Below are 27409 nucleotides of genomic sequence, written 5' to 3'. Positions count from 1 at the left end.
TGGTTTTTTTATTTATTACTTGTTATTGTATAACATTATTGTATAACACGCGGGAAGCGCTTGCTTTTGGCAACTGAAAATCCACTGATAACACGACTGGTCAGAACAGAAGTCTAATATTTTGGGTACATATATTATATTGTATGTTACAGTTTTGTTATTCCACCATAACTTCTGAATGCCTTAGAGGTAACTAAAAATGCTAAAAGTAGTATTATTTTGATATTGTTTACGTTTGTTATGGAATTTTTATCCTCATTTTTAGGAAATGTACCTTTGTCATATAAACTGTAATTTTAAAATAATACTGCTTTAAACGATGATTCGGATGTATTGGGTACCGTTAATCAAGATACTGGCTATAGATTTTATGAAAACAGATCTAAATGGGCGCTGCATGCAGTGGCGTGCACTTCATACTAAGCACTGCATACCCTAAAAATTTTGTATTACTCCTAAAAGGAAAGGATTTTTCCATTTTATGCCATTTTCCTTCTTTATGCATACCCTGGTCAAAAACCCTGTCCACGCCACTGGCTGCATGACGCCATTTTCTAACGTGAAAACTCATATAGGTCCCGGCAGTAATGTGTTTTTTTTTTTTAATACCTGTTTGTTTATCATTCAAATAATAAAGTAATTTTTCAAAAAATCGTTTATATGTAAGTTTTTAAAAGTTCTGGTCCATTATTAGTATTACTTTGTTTAAGCATTCGTTTTATAATGATATCCATGTGATATTATTTATCATAGGTAACAATATTATTGTAGTGGGAATGTTATCTGCAGTTCCGCATACGCTGTTACAAGAATATGATCTGTAATTAGTATAAAAATTATGTCATTGGGTTTGTTTTTTTAAATACTAAATCTCTTAGTAAGTAGGATGTAAAAATTCACAAGAACCTGGAATTAAGAACTAGGATATTCTGGTCTCTATGGTCACAGCGCATATCGAAGCGTAGGTGAAGGAGCGCCCCGACATTAGGGTCTTCGTTAAGGATCTCACTGGTACTCATTCATACAACTTATTTCGCTTCCGTTCTTCCTACCTTTAGGTTGTCCAATATTGCTCGGGAAATTTAGTTAAATTCGCTATAATACCACTATTACTTTAAAACACAGATTCTATTCAGTTGATCGATTGCTTTTAATAAAACTTTCCATGTTTGCGTTGGTTGACAACGCCAATTGCCTATAATCCTTGTAAGAATATTTAACAAAAAACCCATTACTCTTTTTGGTCTGACTCGAGAATCGAACCCAAAGGTCCAGTCTCTAGTCAAATATGCCAAGCATAAGGCGAACGACTTCTTAGATTTTTAATTTCAATTCTCATTTTGCATCATTAGATGAGACCACAGTAAAATAAAAATATTGCTGATTAACAAATTTTCACTTTTTAATAACATCAAAAAGTTGTTAGTAGGTATATACTAACTTAGTCAGATAGTGAAAGTTTCAAATATAAGTATGAGTGAAATCATCCATATCCAAATATAAGTTGCGTCACATAATAAGTGCGATATATGTATTAAAAAAGAGGTGACAAATGGCCTAGTGGGTAAGGCTTCGGTTTTCCTTTTGGGGGGACTGATCCATGCCACGAATCCCATTATCAAAAATCTTCATGCCTGAAAGTTCTCCATAATGTTCTCAACGGCGTGTGAAGTCTACCAATCCGTATTTGGCCGGCTGGGTAGACAAAACACTTCTCATTCTAAGTGGAGACGGGACATTCTGCATAAAATACACTTGCGAACTGCCTTCGACACGTACTAAACTTACATAAAAGACACTTGTGACTTGTATTCGAGGTGCAATGAAACAGATGAAAACAGAGAATGAAAAAATACTTGTGACTCTTAAGCGAGCAATACTAAACTTGTATACAAGACACTTGTGAACCGTATACGAGACACACTCGACACACTAAACTTGCATAAAAGACTCTTAGGACTTTTATGCAATGTGTAATAAATTATAAACTTGCACAAAATACACTTGTGACTCGTAAACAAGACATACTAAACTTGTATAAAAGACAGTTGCGAGCTTTATATGTGAGACACACTAAACTTGCATAAAATACACTTATAATCACTATACGAGATATACAGAACTTGCAAAAAGAGCACTTGTGTCTCATAAACCAGACATACTAAACTTGCAGAGAATGGGCTAAGGCCGTAGTCCACCACGCTGGCCCAGTGCGGATTGGTGGATTCCACATACCTTTGAGAACATTATGTAGAACTCTCAGGCATGTAGGTTTCCTCACGACGTTTTCCTTCACCTTCGAAGCAAGTGATATTTTATTACTTAAAACGCACATCACTTAGAGTTAGTCAAATTAAAGGTGCGATCTCGGCCCCCGGAAAGTGAAGTCGAGCTCCTACCCCCTGCGCTATCACAGCTTCTTCATTTGTTCAACTTGCACAAAATATATTCAAATAAGCATGGCGGTTATACTTCACGAGACAATCTTTGTCACAAAAAGCTCTTCTACTTCTAAAATATCATAAACATTTAATGTCTGTTTAGAATAATTTACGTATTATATTTTGGAATATCGACGTACTCACATTTTATGTGTCGTGCGAAGTAGCGTAACTTTTTAATCATTAGTTTAATGTCGTTTCATGACAATGATGCGCTTTTACACTGAAGGTCACCCGTATCACTCTTTTTACGTGACACGTTTTAAACCCTGAAAGCAGCAAATAAGCCGCATCATCTGGAGTAACCAAATGTTTCTTACATAACTAATAAATACGTTTAAAATATATCTAAAATTCAAGGTACAGATTTAGTGTTATTTATTTAACTGCTACATTGCACGTCTGTTATGCAAAATAATACTCTTCTGTTATATCTCTTAAGGTTTAATATTGTGTAACTTTGAATATATTAAATTACGTACATACGAGCCACAAGATTGTATTTGATCTGCAATTATTATCATATTCTTATTATTCCTTTGCGTTGCAAAAAGTTATTGAAGTCTATGTTTTATGGTTTTTTTATAGAACAAATTGCATTAGCTATGACCCACTCTGTGTAACATAGTCTGTGGCCATTCAGATTTTTTAATTCAACAGGTTGCGCTCTAAATGCAAAACTTTAATACAGCCGCAAATCGCTTCATTTATAAATTATATAAATGTAAGTTCAGGGAATTCAGGGAGCCTTCGGCTGTAAAGAGTAACCCCCAAACATCAGCGAAAAAGACTAGCCGCTAAGCAATTTAGCGCCCTGGTAAGTTGTCAAGTAGAAACCGGGTATGGCTGTAATATAACTGACATCATCACAACTTATAGTGTAAAAAAAAAAATCCGGTGCAATTTATTCAACCAAGGCAGAAGTATAACTTCTGAAAAGTAGCCTACGAGAGATTGAGATGGATGTAGAGTATCTGAACTATTAGGATAAATGTAAAGTTGATTATTATTCAGTTTCCATGGTAACTAGAATAGGTAAAAAAATGTATAATGTTTTCTATCTCATTCTGTCTCTGTGTATACATTTAAGTTTTTATGTCTCAATGGACTTTTCTCGGGTTTAAAAACACAACGAATCTACAGAAGTTTCACTTCAAAAATACAACAACTAAAATACTACTTTTAAAGTGTCTCGTGTGTAAGATATATTAGTAGGTAATTGTGAATTGGCATGTGCAATGGCCTTTCTCTCATGCCTCATTGTTTTTCTTTTAACTTGAGGAACTATTATGCATTTAGTAAGAGTCTCCGATATGATCAATTAGTTTTAAAGTGAGGGGTCTCGAAAGTCTAAATGCAATTTGTAGGTTCTATCGGCGATCTAGCAAATAAGAATGTTTATGAGATCATTGAGTATTTTTATATTTATTTATTAATTATATTATGTACTATTTGTGTACACTAGTTTATGTATTAGTATGTAGTTATTCGCGTGTATGTATCTTAAAAATTTGTACCACCAGCAGTCTATTCTCCGTTTCTTTTTTTCCTAATTGCTAAGGTTGCCTGGCAGAGATCGCTATTAAGCAATAGGGCCGCCTTTTATTCTACTTCTTTCTTTATGTTTCTGTTTTTTTTATATTTTGTATATATTAACGTTGTGGTATACAAACAAAGAGTTTAATAATAATAATAGTCGCAAATAGCGTTTCCGGGTGTCCAGATACAGTCGGATATAGTTAGGCATTTAGGTAGCGTGTCCGGGCAGATTGAATCAATAAATTTGTGGCTGGTAATAATCCAATAATCTTGAATTTTCAAACTATTTTTTTTTCGTACCTCAATAGGATAATAATGTAGGTTACCTAAATAATAAATTAACCCTACACTATTCTTCCGGCATTTTTACGTCTGTCCAGCCATTAGGTTTGTCAACCTAAAAGCCCTTATCTAACCCTAGTCACAAGGTTGCCTGTCTATCGGTATTCTACAAGGTTTCAGAGACTACGCTCGGGATCTATCTGATCTAGGGTCCTCTTGTATCTAAAGATTGGCGCCGTTACGTAGTGGATATCCCATGGACACGTGTAGACATTTTTTTTTTTTATTGTTCTCTATTTATATTATTCGCTATTCTTATATACGCCCTTAATCCAATATGTATGGCTATCCCATCCCATGAAATACAATAATCAGTTTTAACCTAGAATAAACACATTATAAAAAAAACAAAAATACAAATACAAAATTATACGCACGTAATACACTACAGTGGATATTCGGTAGACTGACAAACGTTTTGCAGGGCAGTGTTGGAAATTGTCGGATCATAAAACTCCGGTCCGGACGGATAGTCCGGAATTTTTTACGGAGTAGCCCCTTTTAATCCGAAAAAAGTGCAATCCAATTATATAATTCTATGTGTTATAACTTGTTCAATCATGCATTAACTACATTGAAGAAGATTGTCAATGCATGTTATTCAATGACAAAAGACATGTTGGATTGCAGAGGCCGCGGGGTAACGGAGAGTCCACTGTATGAGAGAAGGAACAGCAATCGCTATTTGATACGTTGGCTATCCCATCCCCAGGTATCTGCGAGTCATACTTCTAGCACTTGTTTGTTGTTCACTTCCGGAATCCGGTTTACTCCCGTATTAAATAAGGCTACAAAAAATTTATAGACTTCCCGAATGTCTACCAACCGCCCCAGACCAGTGCCAGTGCTTCCGTATTAAATAGGGCGTGATCAGAACAGCTTGACATCGGATAGTAACCCGACAGCTACCCGCCACCTCACGGGGATAATGTACATACTCTTATGACCGCAGTCCGGGAATCGAATCAGTGACCTTTTACATGCGAGGTTATCATTCAGTGTTTCTTTTATAAGACAATTACTTACCAGTTAATTAGCACAAACAATTAAACAATAGCAGCCATTGTAAGACTATTGGCAACAACAAAATATTGTGAGAGTGTAATTTTATTTAACAAAGGACTTTTTATTTATAATACTAATTATATTTGGGATTATTCAATAATTATGAGAGGTTTCGAAAAGAATCTTTAAATGTCACAAGGGATAAAGGAAGGGATACTTAGATAGATTATTGTTCTGAAAAACTAAAGGGGTGATTTTTTTGCTTCACAGTATCGTTGATAGAAGAGGTTTTTAGATATGTTTTAAGAAATATGCAACCATGGGGCGTTGAAATAACAATTCTAAATTTTCGTGTATCTTAAATTTACCATGCTACCAAACTATCCCGAAACATTAGTTCAGGTGGTTATGTAATCTGATCAAGTTAACAAAATAAGTTAGTTTAAGCCTCTACAATTTTATTTTATGACCGAGCGGGTCTTTTATATTTTTTCTGTGGGTTTTTACAGATAGAATTAATACCCTTAGTCAACTTTTCCATCTTTGAAGCAGTTTAAAAATTTCAACTGACACTCGAACCGTGCTCACATCTAAGGAACATAAAAATAACCCGGGCGGCCATCTTGTCCGTTCACTCCCCCGCCATAATATACGAATAAATAAAACAGCGCGAAATTCGAATTTTGAACTCAGTCGTTCGCGGGAACGCATGCGTAGCACATCGGTAAACGCGCACTTTGGTTTTTTATTTTTTTAACCGGGCACTCGTAAGGTGTTGAAAGATGAAGTACCTGATTGTTTTGGCGGTTTTCGCGTTGGCTTTCGCTGCCGAGGAGAAGAAGGAGGAAGAAGCCAAGATCTACATGCGGTTAATTCCCGCTGATGTTCTGAGAGGTCAGTGCCTTTATTAGAAACATAATTATAAAGTATTATGTAAGATAATTAGGTAAGACATTTACCTTATTTTATACTTTAAAGCCTTTCTTAATATACTGGCTATAACATGAAAAACAATCAGACTTACAGACGAAGGTTGTTTCTGAGATAAGCACGTTCACATACCTACAATTCATTCAGCTTTTATAATCAAGTTCTTATTTAAAATAATAAGTCTCGGAACTTAATTTAGTAATTATATTCTTTTACTTAAATATATCAGTCGTCTTTATATATTATTATATATTAAAAGTTGGAAGACAGTGCTCAAAATTTATTTATTCGTAAATATAGGCCATATTTATAAATACAATTAATTTGTTGAACGTTTAGTTATTTTTGAAATTTAAAATGCATGCAGGCCCTTCAATAAACCCATTTTTTATATACTGCTTAACAATAAGTTTTCTTTCGTTTTTGGGAGTTAGTCTATTTAGTTATTTTTAACCGACTTCATAAAACTTTGAGCTAGTTAAAAAAAAGGTCCTTAATTTGGTAGTTTGCATATAGGTTGGCTACGAACTTCGTCTTTTATTTATTTATTTATTTATTTATTTATTTGGTATCTATAACCCATCACTACGCACTACACTATAACATAAATAGAATGATTTAAAACTAAACTAAATAAAAAAAAAACTTACATTAAATATTAATATGCAATATAAAAAAAAGTTACAAATTAAAATTTCTGCGTCCAGGCAGCCCTACGTGGAGTTCATATACAACTTGTTAATATAAAAACGTAAACGTTACTTTTTTATATACAAATTTGTATTTTATTTAAAGCATGTTCTTTTTGATTGATCCTAGTGAAATTAAATTGAAATCGGCCCAGTAGTTAAGTTGTTAAATCAAAGTAGGTATGTTAAAAAAAGCGAAGTAAAATTTGTATCTATACCAATATATTTTTTTCGGATTTTTATTTCTGATCAAATGTTTTAGTGCTATTACTACATTCGTATTAACATTTTTCGTGTCGGGATTTTTCTTTATCTTGTGATTAAATGTTCTTTGTTTTCATCGTAATTTCAATTAGTTCAATACATACTTAAATATTCAAGAAAAAATCAACTACCTGTTCACTTTTATAGAATTTTGATTCGTTTCAATAAACAATAAACGTAAGCTCGTAATAAATGAAATTCAAAATAAGAATGCTAACCCTCCAATGAAGTCATAATCATAAATAATAAACATTTAAGAGTGTACAATAAACTTGCAATTTATTCGTTCGTTTGCAACCAGATACCAGATACGAAAAAGGTTGCGTCGATCCTTTTTTTGGTACAGTTACAATGCAAGCAATTATTGCACCACCCTTTATTTCTTTAAAGCTTTGTTTGTCCGTTAATACGTATTGATAAGCGGTGTTAGCGTAGTGGTTAGGGCTACCGCATCCCTTTCGAGAGGACCGAGTTTGATCCTGTAACTTTTAGATTTATCTCATCAACCCATTACCGACCCACTACAGGTCTCTTCCCACAATGAGAAGGAGTTAAGGCAACAGTCCACAACGCTGGCCCAGTGCGGACTTCACACACCTTGTAGAACATTATGGAGAACTCTCAGGTGCAGGTTTCCTCACGATGTTTTCTTACAAAGCTAGCGAGTGATATTTTAATTGTTTAAAACGCTTTTAAACGATTCGAACTTAAAACAACCACTTTTGTTCACCACCGCGCGTCACTAGGTAATATAACATAATTTACGTTTAAGCCCGCTTAGACACATTTGAGTAGTGGGGTGGGTCTGAATACTAAATCCCAATCTATAAGTCCTACCCCCAGGCCCCCCAGATGGATATTCGAGTTTAGTTGACCACTTCACTCGGTCAACTAATTTCGGATATTTAGTTACATAGACGCTCATAACTCTTAAAAGCTAGAGATGAGTGCTGGAATGGCAGCCCCGAACCCAACGAGGTGGACAGACGATATTAAGCGCGTCGCAGGTAGCCGCTGGATCCAAGCGGTACATAACCGTAGAATTTGGAACTCCCTACAAAAGACCTATGTCCAGCAGTGGACGTCTGTCGGTTGATATGATGATGATGATGAGTGCCAAGGATCGAACTCGGGTACCCGAAAGCTAGGCAGTCTAACCACCAGGCTATCACCGCTTTTGTACCACGTAATAAATAGTTACTAGAAACTAGCAAGGCGTATTTTATGTAAATAACTGGTCGAACGACTGTGTAATGTAGATAAAACGAATCTGGTACGATAGACCAGTTCCACAGACCACTACCAAGTTGAATTGTCCTTGATACACATATATTTGATTAGGAATTACATAATGATTAAGTAGTTTTGTATCCACGCACCGTGTTCGTATAAATTACCAGTATAAATCACATTTGTAATAAGTTTATCCTCATGATTTTATGAACAGCTTTATATGATGTATGACTAAGAACAAAGGAAAGGATAATAAAAACAAACTCCCGATATTAATCATCATCATCATTTTAACCAACGTTACCTGCTGTTATCTACCTGGACGTTAACTGCTGGACATACGTCTACTGTAGGGAGTTCCAAACACCACAGTCTTGTGCCGAACGTCAATCGCTTAAAAAATCGGTTTAAATATAAATAAAGTCAATTTCATCCAAAATTTACAGGCAAATTAAATGTAATATCTAAGGGGAATAAATAATATGAAAAGGGTAGAGATACTTAACCAAACACCATAGTCTTGTGCCGAACGTCAATCGCTTTAATATATCGGTTAAAATATTAATAAAATTAGTCTAATCCAAAATTTACAGGCAGATTAAATTTAATAGTGCTCTACTTATCTAAGGGGAATAAAGACTATGAAAAAGGTAAATATACTTAATGCCTTAATGCAATCTGCTATCTAAACATGTGGGATAAGCTTTTAATTTCAGAAGAGACAAACGAAAAATTAAAAAATATCACCGTGGTATGTACCCGTTGAACTATATTTAAGAAATGATGATTAAATAGGTTGAGTACTCATTAAAATCACTTTGATTTTGAGTAGGTACTCAACCTATTTACTAAGCTAACTAAACTTTAGATTTTGGTAACAAACTGAAAGGAGCGCGAAAACTTTCTTAGTCCCCAATAATTTTCCTATCGTTCGTAATCAAGAATGATTGCAAATGATTTTGTTGTAGGAAACAACGAATCGATATAACAGCCCTCATTTTCACTCGTTTTCGGCTAAAAAGGCAGTTATATAATATCTACATTGCAACCCATGCTTGAGTGCTCAAAGACCTCGGTTGATGCCGGGTCAAAGAAAATACACTTAATTTAACTAACCTTGACCTTGGCTGCCGAAGCGGATACAAAAGAATAGATGGAATGTTAATTATTATCAAAATTCAATACACGTAATAAATAACGTAAGATATATTTTGATTATGGAATCCCATTTCATTAGTTTGGAAGTCATTTGCTGCTAGGAGTAAATGCCTAAGATTTTGGGCCAGAGTTGGAAATACGCAAGCAGATGTTTGGCAAATTTGGTAGAATGAAAACTCTTGACCAAATGCATATTTATCCAACATTAACTGTACCCTGCCACGCTTCGCTATGGCACATTGTGATTGAATGGTTGAGAAAAATAGATAAAAACAATCCTTGATGCGTATTATATATCAAGCTAAAATTTCAGCTCGATCGGTGCAGAACTTTTTGAGTTTTTAAAGCGTACACAAACCAACATAACATTTTTATATATATAGATATGCGAAAGTGTATGTATTAACTTAATTTTGTACAAATATAGCTTTTGGTCTATAAACTATAATTTGGTTAATGTACGCGTCAAAAGCGCCATCTATGTGCCTGTTTTAATAAATAAATATTTGACTTTGACGTTGACTTTTGTTCTGGACACCGACTTTTTATCCCGGGAAAGTACTCGGCGCGGCGGCTTTTACATACTTAATTACTTCATTGGATTATTAGTTAAACCAGTTTGAAAAGCTTTCTAAAGAATCGCGAAGGAACAGTTTATTTACGCGGGCTTTATTTAACAATGTCTATTTATGCTAAATTTTCTAATAATCGGCGTAAGAAGGTTAGTTTGTCAATGGTCGATTCTCGGCTTCAAAGAACTGACAGTGTTCTAAAACTCGTTATCATTGTCATACAAAATTCAATGACACTGTGTACACTTCAAGTCAAGTCTGTCTATTTGTAGTGACTCTACCTATTACCGGTCCGGTACAGGGGCGGTGGCTCTCTGAATGAGTAGACTTCACACGCCTTTGAGAATATTATGGATAGTTCTTAGGCAAGCAGTTTTCTGCACGATGTTTTCCTTCAACTTTAAAATGATACGTGATATTTTAATTGCCTTAATTAATAACGCAAATAAATCCGAAAAGTTAGAGAGCGTGCCGGGAATGGAAGTCGCTTCCCCTGTAAAGGAGGCCGTAGTCGTAGGAAGTCGTAGTTCCCGGTTATTATTTATAATAATAATGCTGTGGTATTTAATAATTATTATTACTAATGCCCAGAGTGCTCCAGCAGATTTATAAATTGAAGATGGTTATTATATAAAGTACTTGAAGCAACTCGCTGTTTCCGTGAAAGTGGTAGAGAATTGTGAAAGGCACACTTAGATTTGAAATTAAGACTACATTATATGATTTTGAGTTTTATACGTTGTAGGTAACGTATAAAATTCAAAATTCGAACTTAATTGTGCATTTGTTTTTAATAATTTATTGACAATACTTTCGTTATTAGAAGCGGTGATAGCCCAGTGGGTAGGACTTCAGCTTCACTTTCAGTGTGCCGAGTTCGTATCCCAGCTCGCACCTCTAACTTTTCTAAGTTACGTGCGTTTCAACCTATTAAAATATCACTAGCTTAAACGTTGAAAATATCGTGAGGAAACCTGCATGCCTGAGAGTTCTCCATAATGTGTAGAGTCCACCAATCCGTACTGTGCCAGCTTGGTGGACTACGGTGGAAACCCTTCTCATTGTGAAAGGAGACTCGTCCCTGTATTTAGACCGTAATGTATCGATTGATGATGATGATGATTTATTAGAGAATTGCATAATTAAAACTATTTAATGATAAATAGTGTTTTTTTCACCAGTCTCAAACCAGTTGGAGACTCGAGTGTTACGATCGATTAGTAATCAGTCTACCGGCAAGTAACAATTACTTATTAGAATTCCATAATATCTAGTTCAACTAATTAAAACATGATGTTATGTCTGTCCATATCATTATACAGTAGGGCGCGATTCTTTAAGCTAAACTATCTAACATTGGTTGTAACATCGTAAGTTTCTCCATAGGCGACATCGCATATTAATAAATATATATGTGTTGGATTATAGAAAGTAATTATTTTTATTAAATGGCAGATCAAAAATTTATTCTCGCGTCTGGTGACCCGAGCATAGGCACAGCCTAAGCGATTATTTATTTTATTATGAAGTGGTTTGGAGTATTACTTAAATTATCATATTTGGACACCGCAGATAGTACTAACCATTTTAATAATACCAAAGTTATATTTGTTTCTAAGCAAAGAAAAGCTTGTTGTGCAAATGCTTTAAATGAAAAAATCGCCCATATTAATTTAGGTCCAGAGTTATATTGAACTGAAGCAATGTTTTCTTGTAATCTTTTCTTGATATAAAAGAAAAACGTAAGGTTTATCTCTGTCTTAGCATTAAAAGATTAAAGATGTTTGTTCAGTAACATTATTCTGTAACTATTGTACCAACAATATATGGTGGTAACTTAGTGGGTAATGTGTCGGCTTGCCTTTCGGGGGGACCGAGTTCGATCACTGGCACGCACCTCTTACTTTTGGGTTATGTACATTTTTTAATATACCCAATTCAATATTACTTGCTTTGACGAAGAAGGAAAACATCATAAAGATACCTGCCTGAGAGTTGTCTATAATGTTCTCAAGGGCGTGTTTACCGATCTGCACTCAGCTTGTAGAGAATCGACCCGTGCTCTGTCGTGGGCCGGTATAGGGTTGATGGTGATGCTAGGATAAAATACACAGAAAATAGTATATATATATATAGCAGTATATTTCAATATTCCAGCCCAAAAGTCCGTTTTTTTTTGGAGCAATTACTTTGGTTTTGCATAATTCGAATATGTTACGTGCAATCGGATGTGGGGCAATGCAGCGGGAATCGCAACTGATCGCCTGACGTTGTTGGTACATTAGGCAACAAAGTGTTCATGATTTCTATTTTGTGATTTAGGTTACGATATAGTGTACTAACTACCATCCGATTAATTTGACGCTCTTGGTTTCGAATTCTTATTTAAGGTCGTAAAGGTATGCTAATATTATGAAGAGGATAAATTTTTTTGTTTGCTGGTACCCAACAGGCTCCGAAAGTACTGTACCGATTGTACCATTTCTTCGCCAAAAGAAAGCTAAACTATCACAAAGTAACATAGGCTATAATTTATTATCAAACAAATTGGATATCCTTAATAAAATTGCAATGTAATCCAAAGTAGCAATATTTTGCCTATACGAGTACAATTAAATACTTTGCTTGCTGAAATAATTATTGGTGATACATAAAAAGTGTGTACATGATAAAAGAACTTATTATTACCTAAAAAAATGTCCGCGATTAAGTATATCTAACAATCATAGTTAAGTAGCAATTGTTCTAAAATTTTATTAAATCGCCGGTGGAAACAAAATTGGGTTACAGTATCGCAGTATTAATTCTTATTTATATAAATAAATAGTTTTATCATAAAGGGTATAATAGCAGTAAAAGACTTTTTAAGTTATTCCGATTGGACGTTTAACTTAGAAGTTATCGAGAGTTTAAAAAAAATAAGGACTACACCTTAACAAGTGTAAACAAGTTTATGTTTAGTTTACTTTTGGTGAAATTTTGTAGATATATGCACCCTACAGAGATATAAGGATACTTTTACTCTCGGAAATTCAATCAGAAAACGCTATTATTTAACTCTTTATTTGTATACCACATCATTAACATACACAAACATGAAATAAAAATAGAAACATGAAGGGATAAGTAGAATACAAGAGGCCTTATCCAAAACATGGGAAGAAAACATTCCCGAGGAATGATAATAAATTTTAAAAGGCTACCAAATAATCGGTACCCGTAATATTAATCAAAGATCCAAACACACGCGGACTAAGTCACTGGCAACAGCTAGTTCTTAAAACCCGTTTCCTAACCGGCTTCTTTATAACTAACAAAAAAGGTGGGATTCTTCATGCGGTGATGCGAAAAAAGTAGCCCACAGAATATGCAGTTATTATGAAATATCGCAACACGGACACGTATTATGCGACTTGCGTGATCTTGAAATTACAGGCGTTACATAAATTATTGTGATATTGCGCAATTTTTGTGGCTGTAATTGTTTCTTATACGCACACCTAGGTACATGTACAAGTATATACGATTTTTAAATTATACCTCTTTTTTTTAACTTAAGAGCTAAGCTCTTGTCGGCGTAGGCCAGTCTAACTTTCTCTATCCATGATCCTCTCTTTCTTTAACTCTATACAACGTGTAACGAAATTACGAAATACTGTTGAAGGATGCATAAGGACATTATATAAGAATATTAAATCAAAAGCAGCATATTTATTTTTCCATACAAACCAATTCCAAACATTCTAAATTCTTACCTATCTTAATTTCAAGCTTCAGTTAGGGCTGTATCTGATTTCTTTCAGTAAAAACTATCGCAGTGGTTTACTCAAAAACTATTAGAGTTTCTGTTTCAGGGACAGTAAATAATGTACATCTAAAGCCTGTGTTGTAATATTCTGTTTTTCACACATGTAGTCTCACAAGTAACTATGTTTTAAAGTTTTCACACAAGTAACTATGTACTGAGAATTTTCTCCTGAAAATCCAATGTTTACATACAAAATTTGAGCGCAACCAGGGAATCGAACCCTCGTTATCTGTAATCAAACATTTTACCACTAGACAAGCGAGACTGTTAAAATGACTCACTTGATTTTTATTTTTACACCAGCGTATTGGAAATGGTTCCTGGTGACCTTTATAATTAAAAGGTTTCAAGTAAGTGGGTATGACTCAAACACATTAAAATCAAATGCAGTGAGCGGTAGAACCAACCTTGGATCATTCTAGAGGCGCCTATATCTTAGCGCCTTTCATTTTAAATAGCTTTACTTTAATGCCATTACTTTTTGTGTTTCAATGTAAGTGGTAATGTAATCAGATTTAAAAAGATCGATTTATATCGTTATTTACACAATACTCTCCTATTGAAATTTAATTAATTTTGGTTATGCTTTTTAATTTGTTGGACCGCCTCGTTGGTTTAGTGGTTAGCATATAAAAAATGGATCACGAGGTTTTGGGTTCGATACCCGGGTCGTGCTCAGAAGGGTTGTGAAAGTGTTTCTAGTAAATATTCTCAACCAATGCCGAGTTAGGAAAATGAATATGCCGTCGTCTTTCCCGGATAAATTTACTAAAATGTGATAACTATCGTTAAACCCACCAACCTACATTGGAGCAGCGTGGTGGATATATGCTCTGAAACCCTATTTTCTATGAAAGCGGAAAACTGCGCCCAACTGTGGCAAGTTAGTAGTATGACGATGATGACTGCCTCAAGCCTCGAAAGCCTTATTATTTATCAATAAGTTTAATGATAGTAGTCACTCGCAAAACCATTTCATTGCCACGGGCAAAAACAAAACTGATTCCTGGCTTGCTTGTTCTGTATCTACCATAATATCAACATAATATGTATAAAGCTACGAGAAAAAAGCCAATATTCAATAATTAACTTGGACTGTATGAATCGTTTAATCGTCTGAAAGTAAAAGTGACACGATAAGCTCAAACTGTAAAATTGTAAGTAGACAGGATACAGGAATACCTAGTGTGGATACCATCGAATACATGGAATCTGTAAATGTTGCGTATTTTGTTAATAAACATTTTTTATTATAATTTTTATTCTCTATTAAATAATGCTTTGTTTATTGTTTTTTTGCCTGGGGGAAGGTTTCGGCTACGGTCGTTCGTACGTTCCGTTACGATGTCGTGTAGAGACCGATAAGGGGTTTTTAAATGTAACTGTTATATATGACAGCAACGGGTTGTTAGGTATACTTAACAACCTAGTGGGGGCGCAGTTAAGGATGATGATCAATCAAATATGTATGAAATTTAAATACCGAAAACACTTGCTTTGCTCACCTTTCATTATAAGTACTTACTTACTGCTTAGGTAGTATGTTTTAAGTGGTCAAGTGCTCGTGACAAAGCAACCTGTTTGATTTAAGTTGTAATGTAGGAAATGACATTTGATATTACAGTCGCTTAGTGCATTCACTTTTAATTGATTGTCATTCACTTTTACCCACCACGGAACTGATTCGGCATAATAATATGAGTTGGAAAAGTTACGGCTTCCTAGGAGAACGGTTCCGCCACGTAACGATAGTGATATATACCGTAGAGTTTTTATAATTCTTTATTTATTGATTAAGAATGTGTGAGCCCCATCGTACGTAAGTAAATAATTTCTTCTTCTGTTACTTCTCCTGGTTACTTATGAATAAGGTGCAGCCAGATTACTTTGCCAAATCCCCACCCAACCGTAGAGTTGAAATTAAAAAAAAAAACACTAAAATTTTATATTATTATTGCAACAGTATTTTGGTTTTTTGAAGTGAAAAAGTTTTTAGGCGCAAGCACTTTTTCAAAAATAGAACCCATGTCATCATCACCGAACGCTTTCCGTGACCCATACGTTTACCTACTGTGTATATATGAGTACTTTTTGGTTGAACCGAAAGCATGAAACTCGGGGGCAAAAAAATCCTAACACTAGGCCTGATGGAAATCAAAATCATGAAGGCTATAGTCGATATTTGTTACCGACAAGAAGCAATCTTAATAATCATTCACAACATATTGGATAAATATTGGATTTAAATATTGGATCTTAACAATTATTCATTGTAAACTCAACATGTCCTGAGGATGCTCCGGTTTCGGAGCGAAACGTGCTTAGTACATTGCCGAGGATTTGTTTTGTGTGGAGTATACGGATTGAAGAAATTATAAATCACACCATACAGATTCTCCTGCCGTTCGAATATACAATATTTAATCGTAGTATATTTATTCATTATTATTATTTATAAGGAAGAGAACCATAGACGGCAGTGTTGCCACACTTTTATCATATTTATGTTGGTATCTTCCAAAACAGAGGAACCTGCTGCGCGTTCACCAATACATACACCCTTAGTCGCCTCATATGAGTTATGATAGGTGTGGCTTTACTCTAATCGAAATTACATGAATATGTCGTAATAACTGTCGCCATTAATCAAACCAACCGAAACCCATTCACGCCTCGATGTCAACGACAACTGAAAGTGAAATCAGTCAGGAAACTTCGCCAGGCGACGCCAGTGCTCACGTTAGATAACCTAACTTTTACACTACCTATACCCTTTTACTCGACTAGATAATAATGTGAATGTATTTAGGCCCTTCGTACACCTACTTAACAAAAATTGTAGTATAAGAACATGATTTTTACGTCATTTTAAAACTATTGATATAGCGGAAGAGTTTGTTTGAAACTAATCTAGTCGAATTTAAAAAATCTTTTTAGTAATTCTTGCAAAAGGTTATATAGAATTGTCCTACAATTTTCATCCCTGAATTAGGAGATGAAAGTTTGTTTTCACACAAACTTAAATTTTTCGAGTAATATCGCTGAAAATTGTTTTTTTGTTTGAGCATTAAAGTGAAATGCATGTTTCAGAATATATAAAATTCTACTACAGGGGATAAGGTTGATTTTTTAGAACGCGCTAAACTCAAGAAATTATTAGCCATTAATATATATTGATTTTTTGAGAGAGACAGGCAGGCAATTTGACGCTATGGGTCAGGAACATATATATTTTGTAGGATGAAAGTTTATATAAAAAACTTGTCAAATATTTAACGCAAACAAAGTAGCTAGTAACATCCTAATAAACTTCATAAACACGCTAGCGAAAATGAAGCAATTACCTATATTGATAAAAATAAATGTTGATTTCGCAAAACAGGTCGAGCTGCGTTAAGGTTAAGTACTTAACAAACAGTCTTCCGTATATTTAAAGTTCTGAGATATTGTATACAAAATCACAAGTAGTAAAAGTAACAATTTACCCGATTAATACCTACAGTAAGTGCAAAAAGACATATGAGTGAACGCTGGCTGCAACGTTACACAAGAATATCGTCGTGCATGAAATAATATGGTAGCAAAAAGTTGTATTTGCAGTTTGTATTAGATGTGAACCAACTGGATATTTAACATTTTGTTATATCGTACACTAACCTCAACTGTTGTACTCAACTAAATAGGTACCTATAATATTTAACCACTTCAATGTAGAGTTTCTAAAATAATTCACATTCACAATCGAATTACTGACCTAAGGTTCTACTCACGTTTTATTACATCCAAGATGTAGTGACTACGTTTTGCCAAATTAAAATAGATAGCAGTCCTAATTCACCTTTCAAATAAAATAAAATAGGATCATTCGTTTGGGAAATGCGACACAGACAGGTACACACAACCACGTCAGCCTTACTCTCCGTGGTTTTTGCATCGAGGGTAAAAACTGGTTATTTAATGAAATTTAGAACATCATCTTAACAACCCATTTCACACAATGAGAACAGTTTAGCCCGTAGTCCACCACGCTGGACCAGTGCGGATTAGTAGACTTCAAACGCCCTTCAGAACATTATGGAAAACTCTCAAGCATGCAGGTCTCACGACATACATCATGTGATGTTATATATATAAGATAATTGCATAAAAAACGCACATAATTCGAACTCGGCCCCCCGAAAGTGAATCCGATGTCTTAACCATGATATTACTGCTGCAATTCAGAACGCTGCGACAAAAATGCATGCTTGTTACACAAGTTGTTACGACAGTACGTTCTGTCTTCGGATAAACGGCCGGCCCACATTCGGATCTAGACCACTTTCACTTGCTACGTATATTAGCGCTCTTTTACGCTTTTAACTTGATGCACATTAAATAATATGTGATATAAAACTTAAACGTACCGTTTCGCGATTTTTTTCCGAGTGTAGTTTTTGCTATATTTCCTTTCATTAGGTACTGGTTGCGCAAGCCTCGGTTTCAAAGTTCAGTTTCATACGTTGATATACCTATTTTAAAAGACAGTCGCTTTAATAGGTGATTGCTTTATAAATAAATAAGTATACTACGACAATACACAAATCTGGCCCCAAAGTAAGCGTAGCTTGTGTTATGGGTACTGATGATGAATATTTTTATGAATAATATACATAAATACATATAATATACAGACACTGAAAAACATTAATGTTCATCACACAAACATTTTCCAGTTGTGGGAATCGAACCCACGGCCTTGGACTCAGAAAGCAGGGTTGCTGCCCACTGCGCCAGTCGCCGCCGGCTTTAGGTGAAACTTGTACGGATGTTGAAAACAATCATCATATCATCTCATTACCGGCATAGTCGGTACCGACTACCGAGGTGCTGGATAGGCGACCCAGCATCCCAAAATTTTTGGATGAATAGGCCAGTAATCCAAATTTTGGGATCCTAATCTTTTGTTCATGTCCTAATAGAATAGAACAAGTCTACGCATGTTTTGCGCAAGATAAATATTTTTTTGATAGTCTTTGTGCAGCGGTGTCACAGCTTGTCTCACACTTTGAAATATATCGTGGAGATCACCGAGCTAAGCCATCCCGTTGTTGGCGTACTACTTTTTATTATGGTTTAATTAGTTTCATAATGAGCATGTTTTATTTTTTGAGCAATTTTCTTTTTTTTTTTTTTTTTTTTCAAAAAACAGATTTCTTGATTTGTAAGTACGCCGTTGGCTTAATAAGGTTGGGAACCCCTTTGCTAGGACAAAATACCCAGACCTAAGTATAAAAATACCGTAATTTAAAAAAAAAACCGTCATTGCAATTATAGTGCTATTTTCAACGATTCCAGTTAAATATCGTGAATAAGTCAACCTTGGCGGACAATAATAAGGTCCATTCACCACATGAGTAAGCATTTAGCGCTAGTTTTGTAAAGCTTGCGCCCACTGCAATGATTAAGCGATAATATAGCGTTTAATAAAATTCTGGTATGTCCTTAAATATTTTAGTCCAACCTTTTAAACCTGTCTTTCAGCTGTTACGCTCGCTGTTCGCGATTTTCTTATCGACTTGTTCTCGGAAGAATCTTCGGAACCGGCAGAAGTGACACTATATACCAAAAAAATACTTTTACCAGTCGTACTTGAAATTAATTTTGAATTTAGTGTTATTGAACGATAAGATCCGGCTGCTGTATCCACTGATACCTCTACGTAAATAAACTTCCAGAAACTTCTACATGTTCAATCTACTATCATCATGATATCAATATACTCATCATTATCCGCGTTCTTTTAATGTCTTCCGCAAATCCATACTGGGCCAGCATGGTGGACTATGGCCTTAACCCTTCTCATTTAAGGGCAGGTAGATAATGGGTTGATATCATGATGATATTTAATGTACTTACTGCAGATCATATTAAAAGCTTCAAGTTTAATATTATAGCGACCGCAATGGCCAACACAGTTTAACTGTGTAACTCTAATTTGATGGCCTACTTCTGGACAAATGCAGTGAGACTCACAGACACACAAACGTGGGTAGAATACATTACCGTGTGATTCTAACGGGTTTCCTTTTTACATTGTTACATCAGTGAAGGATTTCGAAAACATATTCTTATGTAGGTACACAATAGTTTATATACATCAATTTTAAACTTTTTGTGACCGAGCTCGTTCTGGGAAGTACTATTGCCATGCTTACTGCTATGTTCTGGTCTAAAGGGCGTAGTTACCGGTGTTCAAAATTCAAAATTCATTTATTTCAAGTAGGTCTAATATAAGCACTTTTGAAACGTCAAGTCTGTCTGTGTGTATTGACTCTACCACCGGTTCGGAAGGCAGATTCTACCGAGAAGAAGCCGGCAAGAAACTCAGCAGTTGCTCTTTTCCAACATCAACAATTTACATTTTACATTTTAACATTCATTTTTCTATCTTGTGAGAGCTGAAAGCGGACCCGGATGCTTCCAAGCAACCTTGTCATTAAGAAATTCTGTTATACCAGATACATTTGGCTTAACACCTTATCTTATCTTACCTTAATTTCTTATTGCTTCAGGATGATGGATATAGGTTGACACTTTGTATGACATGTTCTTTGCCTGCCTTGCTCTGTTAAAAAAAAACGATTTACTCTTTTAATAAAGCTTTAGAGGAATTTAATAATTATGTGCTGAAAAGTTTATTAATTTTACCAAAAAATTATGCACCTCAAATATTCGTGTGATAAAGACACATCGACTTGCCACATTTGCGGCCTAACTCACTAAGCAATTGTGATTAACGTTACCGTTTATGTATAACTAAGTTGTGGAAACTACATTGGTTTATGTGATAAAAAATTACGGCGTTACTCTTATGTGTAAAAGTACTGTTTCTTTCCCTTGCAAAACGAAATAACAAATAAATAGACTCCTCAATTCAAAATGGTGGACTTATTATATAACCTGGATTTTAGATAACCAGGTTTCTAGATAATTTTATGTTATACCTCCATAAAGTAACGTAGGTGTGCTTTGCTAAGCTCGTGGGTAATATTGCGAAGTTACATTCACAGCTTAAACTTTAAAACCTAGATTCTAGCACATGGCCAATTACGATGGTTCTCACGAGTACCTGAAGTTAAGCAATACGCGCAATATTCAAACTTATAGTTTAAGTAATTAGAACTTAATTTAAAATTCATCATAAACTCAACTTCGACTATGAAATTAATGCGCTATTAACTGTAACGTAACGTTAAAATTAGACTTAAGTAACCTTGTTTTAAATGACGTTCTTTCATATTTGGAGAGCGTTCTTAATGGAAGCTTCCATTTAAAATCAGTAGTTCAGAATATAAAAGGATCATACCTATTTAGGTCTATTGCTTTAATTTTTTAGTGTATTAAAACGACTGAAGCGTTAAAATTCTTAGTAAATAGTAATAAGGTTTAAAATTCTTCACTCTGCCATATTTACATTATACTTGTTATTATAGAGAATTGTCATAAGTCAGAAATATCGTAGTTTGAATGTTAATCATTGGTACAGAGGTTTAAAGCTGTAAAGCGTAGTGAAAGTCAAGGTGAATAAAACAAATATTCTCCAAAGAAAATAATGTTAAAATTAAATATATAAATATAAATTTAAGAAATTAGTGCAGCTAAATTGCAAACCTAAATAGTGATCAAATTATTCTGTGCGTCGATATTTTTTTATTGCTTATATACCGTAATCATTTATTTATTTATTTAATAAAAACTCACACCCCGCGAAGACTTTACAGTTGCCCAGTTCGTCAGCTATAAAATAATTCAGCATATTACAATTAATTATATAAATAGCTATATATACAAATATATACAATATAATAATATACAGAGAGGTTCAGAGTATGATTTAATTATATATTCTTAAATATTCACTCAATATTCTTACGGTGGATACTGTAAGTGGTGCTTTTAAGGGTTTTAAAGTAACTGAGTAGCGCAATATACTCAAAAATGCCAAGGTTACCAATAAACGATTAATTATTATTTTATTGATTATCTGAATCTTGTCCTTACCTTGGCTAATCATGGCAGTTTGCGAAAGCTTAAACTGTTATGGAATCAAAAGCTTCTTAAAAAAACATCTTCTTTTGCAGATTTCCCCGGTCTTTGTTTCGCTTCGACCCGGTGCGCTACCGTCGAGCCCGGCAACTCCTGGGATCTGGCTCCCTTCTGCGGCCGCAGCACCTGCAAGATCAGTGAAGACCAGCCCCCCAGGCTTTTGGAACTGGTCGAGGACTGTGGCCCTCTCCCCATTGCCAATCCCAAGTGCAAACTTGACACGGGTAATTTTGACAATACTTTCATTTTAGCTCCTGAAAAGTGGGCAGAGGAGGCGGGGGCATTTTCATCGTCATCATAATCCTATTAATGCCCCATATCATAGGAGAAGCGGCGATAGCGCATTGGGTAGGAGCGTGACTTCACTTTCGGGCGGCCGAGTTCGAATCCCAGCACCTCTAACATTTATAAGTTATGTGCGTTTTAAGTAATTAAAATATCACTTGCTTCAACTGTGACGGAAAACATCGTGAGGAACATGCTAAGAGTCCCCCAATCTGCATTGAGCCAGCGTGATGAACTAAGGCCTTAAACCCCTTCTCATTATAGGAGGAGAGAAAGCTCTGTAGTGACCCGACAATGGGTTGATGTGATGATGATGATATTAGGAGATACCACATTACTCTTGTGTGGTTTGGAGGGCTTGCCTATTTCCTTACTCCTGGACTAGCTTTATAAGCATGTACCTAAAAATGTTTGAGCAGAATCGACAACCGAATCTGGATCTTGGGAGGTATAGCTAAACAGGCTAACCATTGGACCAACGCGGTAGTGACCTGGAAGGGGCAAGGTAGTTTATTAGCTCAAACCTCTTAATTGTTTTTTTAGCAGCATTATAGCAGATCTATGCAGTTCGATCGTAGTTGCGTGCAAAGCGTCCTACTGTCGACCAATCACAATTCACACATACAAAATCTGTAATTGGTTATATATTTGCAAACCACCGCAGATGCTTTTATAAACCTTTGCCATTTCTTCTCAAGCCGAATGGTATTTTTTACCATAGCTGACCAATTTTAAAATTTGTGCACGAAGTAAATACTTATTTGATTTTGAATTTGGAAGATTTTTTTAATTTATTTTAATTTTTTTCACAGACAAGACTAACAAAACTGCACCCTTCCCTGGCTGTTGTCCGAAGTTCACTTGCGAAGATGGTGCTAAATTAGAGTACCCTGAGCTCCCAACACCTCCCCCAGAAGACGAGGCCAAGGAGGCGGAAAAGAAGAAGGCTTAAATTAAAAAATAATAGATATAAAACCTATAAATAATCTATGGACGCGAAACTAACATGCACAGATCTCCCGCGTCCATTATAACATTCAAATTCCAAATTCTTTTAATGTGGTACAAATGATACAAAAATTGTCTCAAAATAAATATTTGATTTAAGAATTGTAAAAGACTTTACCAAATCACATAAGTACTTTTGCTATTTTTTTTTTACTATCGGGTCACTTTCTAATTGTCATGGCACCGGGACTTTCAATTGACTATTGTTCGAAATTCAAAAGCGGCTTCCTATTTCCTGTTTTATTCATAATAAAAGATAACTGTGACAAAGTTGTTCATTGTTGGCTTTATTGACAAAACTGTCACTATTGAAAGCGATCATTGTTGATTTTTTTAGAATTGTATCGGCTTTTTTACTTGAATAAATGACTATTATAAGTGATGTTTGTGATATTGATAAATAATAGAAAAGTTATTCAATAAAAAAATACAAAATTTCTATTCGTTGGTTTTATTTATCACCCCTTCCATTTCATCTCTTAGCTGATGGGAGCCGTCTACGCCATACCGGGACACCACAGGATCGCTTTCGCATGCTACTGTGGCATCCCGACTTTAAACCTACACCTCACCCTACGTTAGGAGGGTCCATCATTTTATTTAAATTATGGGCTTCTGCAGCCATTTTTTTTTAATTCCCTCCCCCTTTTTTCTTCGGAAGGAACGCCTCCTGCAACGTGCGTTGTGAATATTTTTATTATTATTGTCATCGAAATTTACTCTCACGCCCGTGTACAAGATAAATATAGTGAGCCAAAACAACTTCTTATTATTTACCCCTTTATTTGTACACAACTATGTCAATCAATCAATCATTCCTAACCGTATTCGGTCACAGCCCTTAGATGACTCGCATAACCTGATTTTGTGCTAAACGTACGGCTGCATTCGCTATACGTCAACACACCGGCAATGTAGTTATATGATAAGGCCGCTGGTTGTCGGGCCTTTAGCTCATCGCATTTAGCACAACACAACTATGTAATTAGGAATTTAAAGAAGACTAGAAATACAAAGGCGGCCTTATCGCTTAGCAGCGAACTCTGCCAGGCAACCTTAGGATAAGAACAACATGCCTATCAACCTGAGATGTTGTAGTTGCTGATTTGCATGCGCCTGTAATTTGATAAACGACTAAGACACCGTTAGGTATCTTTGCATCGTTCGAGTCCATGTAGGACTGAGGTCTATTTAATAAAATATCTGGCATTATATGAATTTATAGTTATCAAAAGTTTAATGAATAATATTAAACTTTATTATAGTAATATTGTTTCTTTAAAATAGAAATATAACCTAAAATAAACTATTTAAAACTAAATAAAATCTAAAACGTCCTCGAAAACAACGCAGCAAGGCACAGTTCCTAGGATGCTGGCAGCATTGCCCCTTTGGATGGCCAAACTAATTCTTTGGCCAAGGTAACTGCCCGCTCTAGGATCACCGGTAGACTCGATAACCCTTTTCGATAATTCTTTGAAAAGGGCTCTTGCCCCTGGACCCCACGGTCTCAAAGTCTCTACTTCAAAAGGCACAAAAATGAAGCTGCTATCCAGGTTTTCATATTTACGCCTCTTGGCCTGCTCGGCACTGAAAGCAGTTCAATTATTTACCCACTTTATAAATTCACTGTAGCAAATTACATTAACACCTTCAGCTTGGAACATTACTTTGAAATGCTTCTTCGCTGGAGAAATAAGCATGGAAGTAGTACTTCCCCGGGCGAACTCCGTCTTGTTTAAAGCTTCAAAGTTCCGCAAAGTTAGTCACAAAAGTTCCTGTTTTTCGATATTCTTAAATTTGTAGTTTAGAGACCATGGTCACTAACTATTTGATCCAGTACCACTATAATCTTTTCCAACGAACCTCGTGGCATAGTGCTGTAATAGATTAAAGAGTCCGTTGAATAAAAAAAAAAGTTCTAGTTGTACCCAGTAAGTAGTAGATAAATAGTAGTGTAGTAATAGTAACTTTTGAATTTTGAATTTAGTTAAGTAGTAGTATCAGGATTCAAACTTTATCGTTTGTTACTATTAGTATAGTAACAAGCAATATAGTTTAACGTTAATTATAAATTAATTAATTAAATAATTATATTGAATTTTTTGAATTTAGATAAGTAGTAGTATCAGGATTTTAACTTTACTGTATGTCACTATTAGTATAGTAACAAACGATAAAGTTTGAATCCTGATGGTATTTTTTTATAATATTTAACGACTACATAAGGGTCTCTTCAGACGAACGAAGAATCCTCGCGCAGGCTCTATTTGTCTGGTCGCAATTCAAAATGAGCGTTCTGAGTCGCGAGCAAGCGCAAGCCGACTGTGCCGATATTCCTACAATTTTTATTTTATATGGTATTTTCAATGCCCAATTAATTTTAATAAACTGCTTGACCTCGTTTCAAACATGGTCGCTTACTATGGCACTCATAAGAAGGCTCAGAGTCAATCAGCGGGCGATGAAGAGAGCTATGCCAGAAGTGTCTCTACATGAACAAATAAGATAGTATATTACTCTAGTTCTACGGATCTCCGTAGAACTAGAGTAACCGCAAAGCTGAAGTGGTAATGAGCGGACCACATAGCTCAAAGAACCGATGGACGTTGGGATTTTAAGGAGCTGGAATGGCACCGCACCGTAGACATCGTAAACGCAGCGTAGACGACATCAAGCGAGCCGCTGGGAGCCGTTGGAAACAAGATGCCCGGGATTTTGGATATTTGTGAATAGATTAGAACTCCCTACAAAATACCTATGTCCAGCAGTGAACGTCAATCGGATGAATTGGTTATGATTTAGAAATCGCTTGAGTTTTTGCCGTTCTGCTTGAACTTGATCAGATCATAGGTACCTACATATATCAAACGCGGTTTATTGAAATTGTATTTGGGCTGTAACTAGCTCTCCGATCTTTGACACAATTTTTTTGCTTCGCAATATTATCTATATTTGTGAAAATAACACAGTACTATTATTAATTTTTTAATCTACTAGCACATAATATATTTTATGAAAGAAAAAGGCAATAAATTAACTCAATATTTTATTTGGGAATAATGAATCTCACAAGTATAATAAATACAGAATACAGTAATTTTCAACACTTTAAATACGTATTATATAAACATACAGCTAATTATGTAAATAAAATAAAAAATAAATTGGGAAAAAAATCGTGGATTATTCATTGTAACACGACAGAAACTATTTTTTTTCATCAAACTACATTATTATTAACCATAGACAAGCCAATTTTATGGTAACAGTCTATAAATACATTTTTAACATTGTTTTCTCTATATCTAAACACAGATCTCTTAACGTCATAATATGATATTATATATTATTTTAAAACGTTAATCTTTAACTATACGTTAAAATAATCAACTATATTGGTAAAATCACAATTCTCCTAATAATAACATTTATAATATTGCACAAAATAGACACCGATCGCGATTACAAAGTTATATATTTGAGCTGTCATTTTATCAACAAGCATTCAAAACGGCTGTCCGTAAAAGCGCGCGAAAACTGACAGTTCTTCGCCATTTTTAAAAATCAACAGTTATTTGTGAACGTTTAGTCATAATGATATAATTTCAAATTAAAAACATTGATTCAGAATGCTTAATGGTCAACAAACAAAATTATAGAACATTATGGTTATCTAACGCCTTAAAATTTATTTCGAGAAAAATATGCAATCTTTTTTCAATATTTCTCATGAAAATATGTTCTCTAGTTTGTGCCGCTACATAGCGCATATTGAAACGTAAAAAACTGATATGTTGATATATTGTACATCACAATGCTTAGGAATGTATCTATATTATATTTAAGGACTAGCGCAGACGACCGACTAAACGGACTAAAACTGATCTGTTATATTTTTAAGTATTTAAAAGTAAAACGTACCTGTATCCTTCCGTGCAGTTTGGCAGTAATGTTCCATAAATATATTACCCCCTATAGCAACGCATTTTAGGGTAGGCAATATTGAGTACCTAGGTCGTAAGGAAGTTCTGCCTTACATACGTT

At 34.9% G+C, this 27409-nt stretch overlaps 1 protein-coding gene across 1 annotated transcript; it reads left to right on the top strand.

Moving 5' to 3' along the window:
• The first annotated feature begins 6029 nt into the window (after nucleotides 1-6029).
• Nucleotides 6030-23768, top strand: LOC120628102. Its single transcript, XM_039896320.1, has 3 exons — nucleotides 6030-6221; nucleotides 22105-22293; nucleotides 23167-23768. The coding sequence occupies exons 1-3, from the start codon at nucleotides 6110-6112 to the stop codon at nucleotides 23304-23306; spliced, it is 441 nt and encodes a 146-aa protein (XP_039752254.1). The 5' UTR covers nucleotides 6030-6109; the 3' UTR covers nucleotides 23307-23768.
• The last annotated feature ends 3641 nt before the right edge of the window (nucleotides 23769-27409 follow it).

The sequence above is a fragment of the Pararge aegeria genome, chromosome 12, assembly GCF_905163445.1.
Source record: "Pararge aegeria chromosome 12, ilParAegt1.1, whole genome shotgun sequence".
Taxonomy (NCBI): Eukaryota; Metazoa; Arthropoda; class Insecta; order Lepidoptera; family Nymphalidae; genus Pararge; species Pararge aegeria.
The sequence above is the reverse complement of the archived record's forward strand: the minus strand, read 5'-3'. Positions and strand labels throughout refer to the sequence as shown.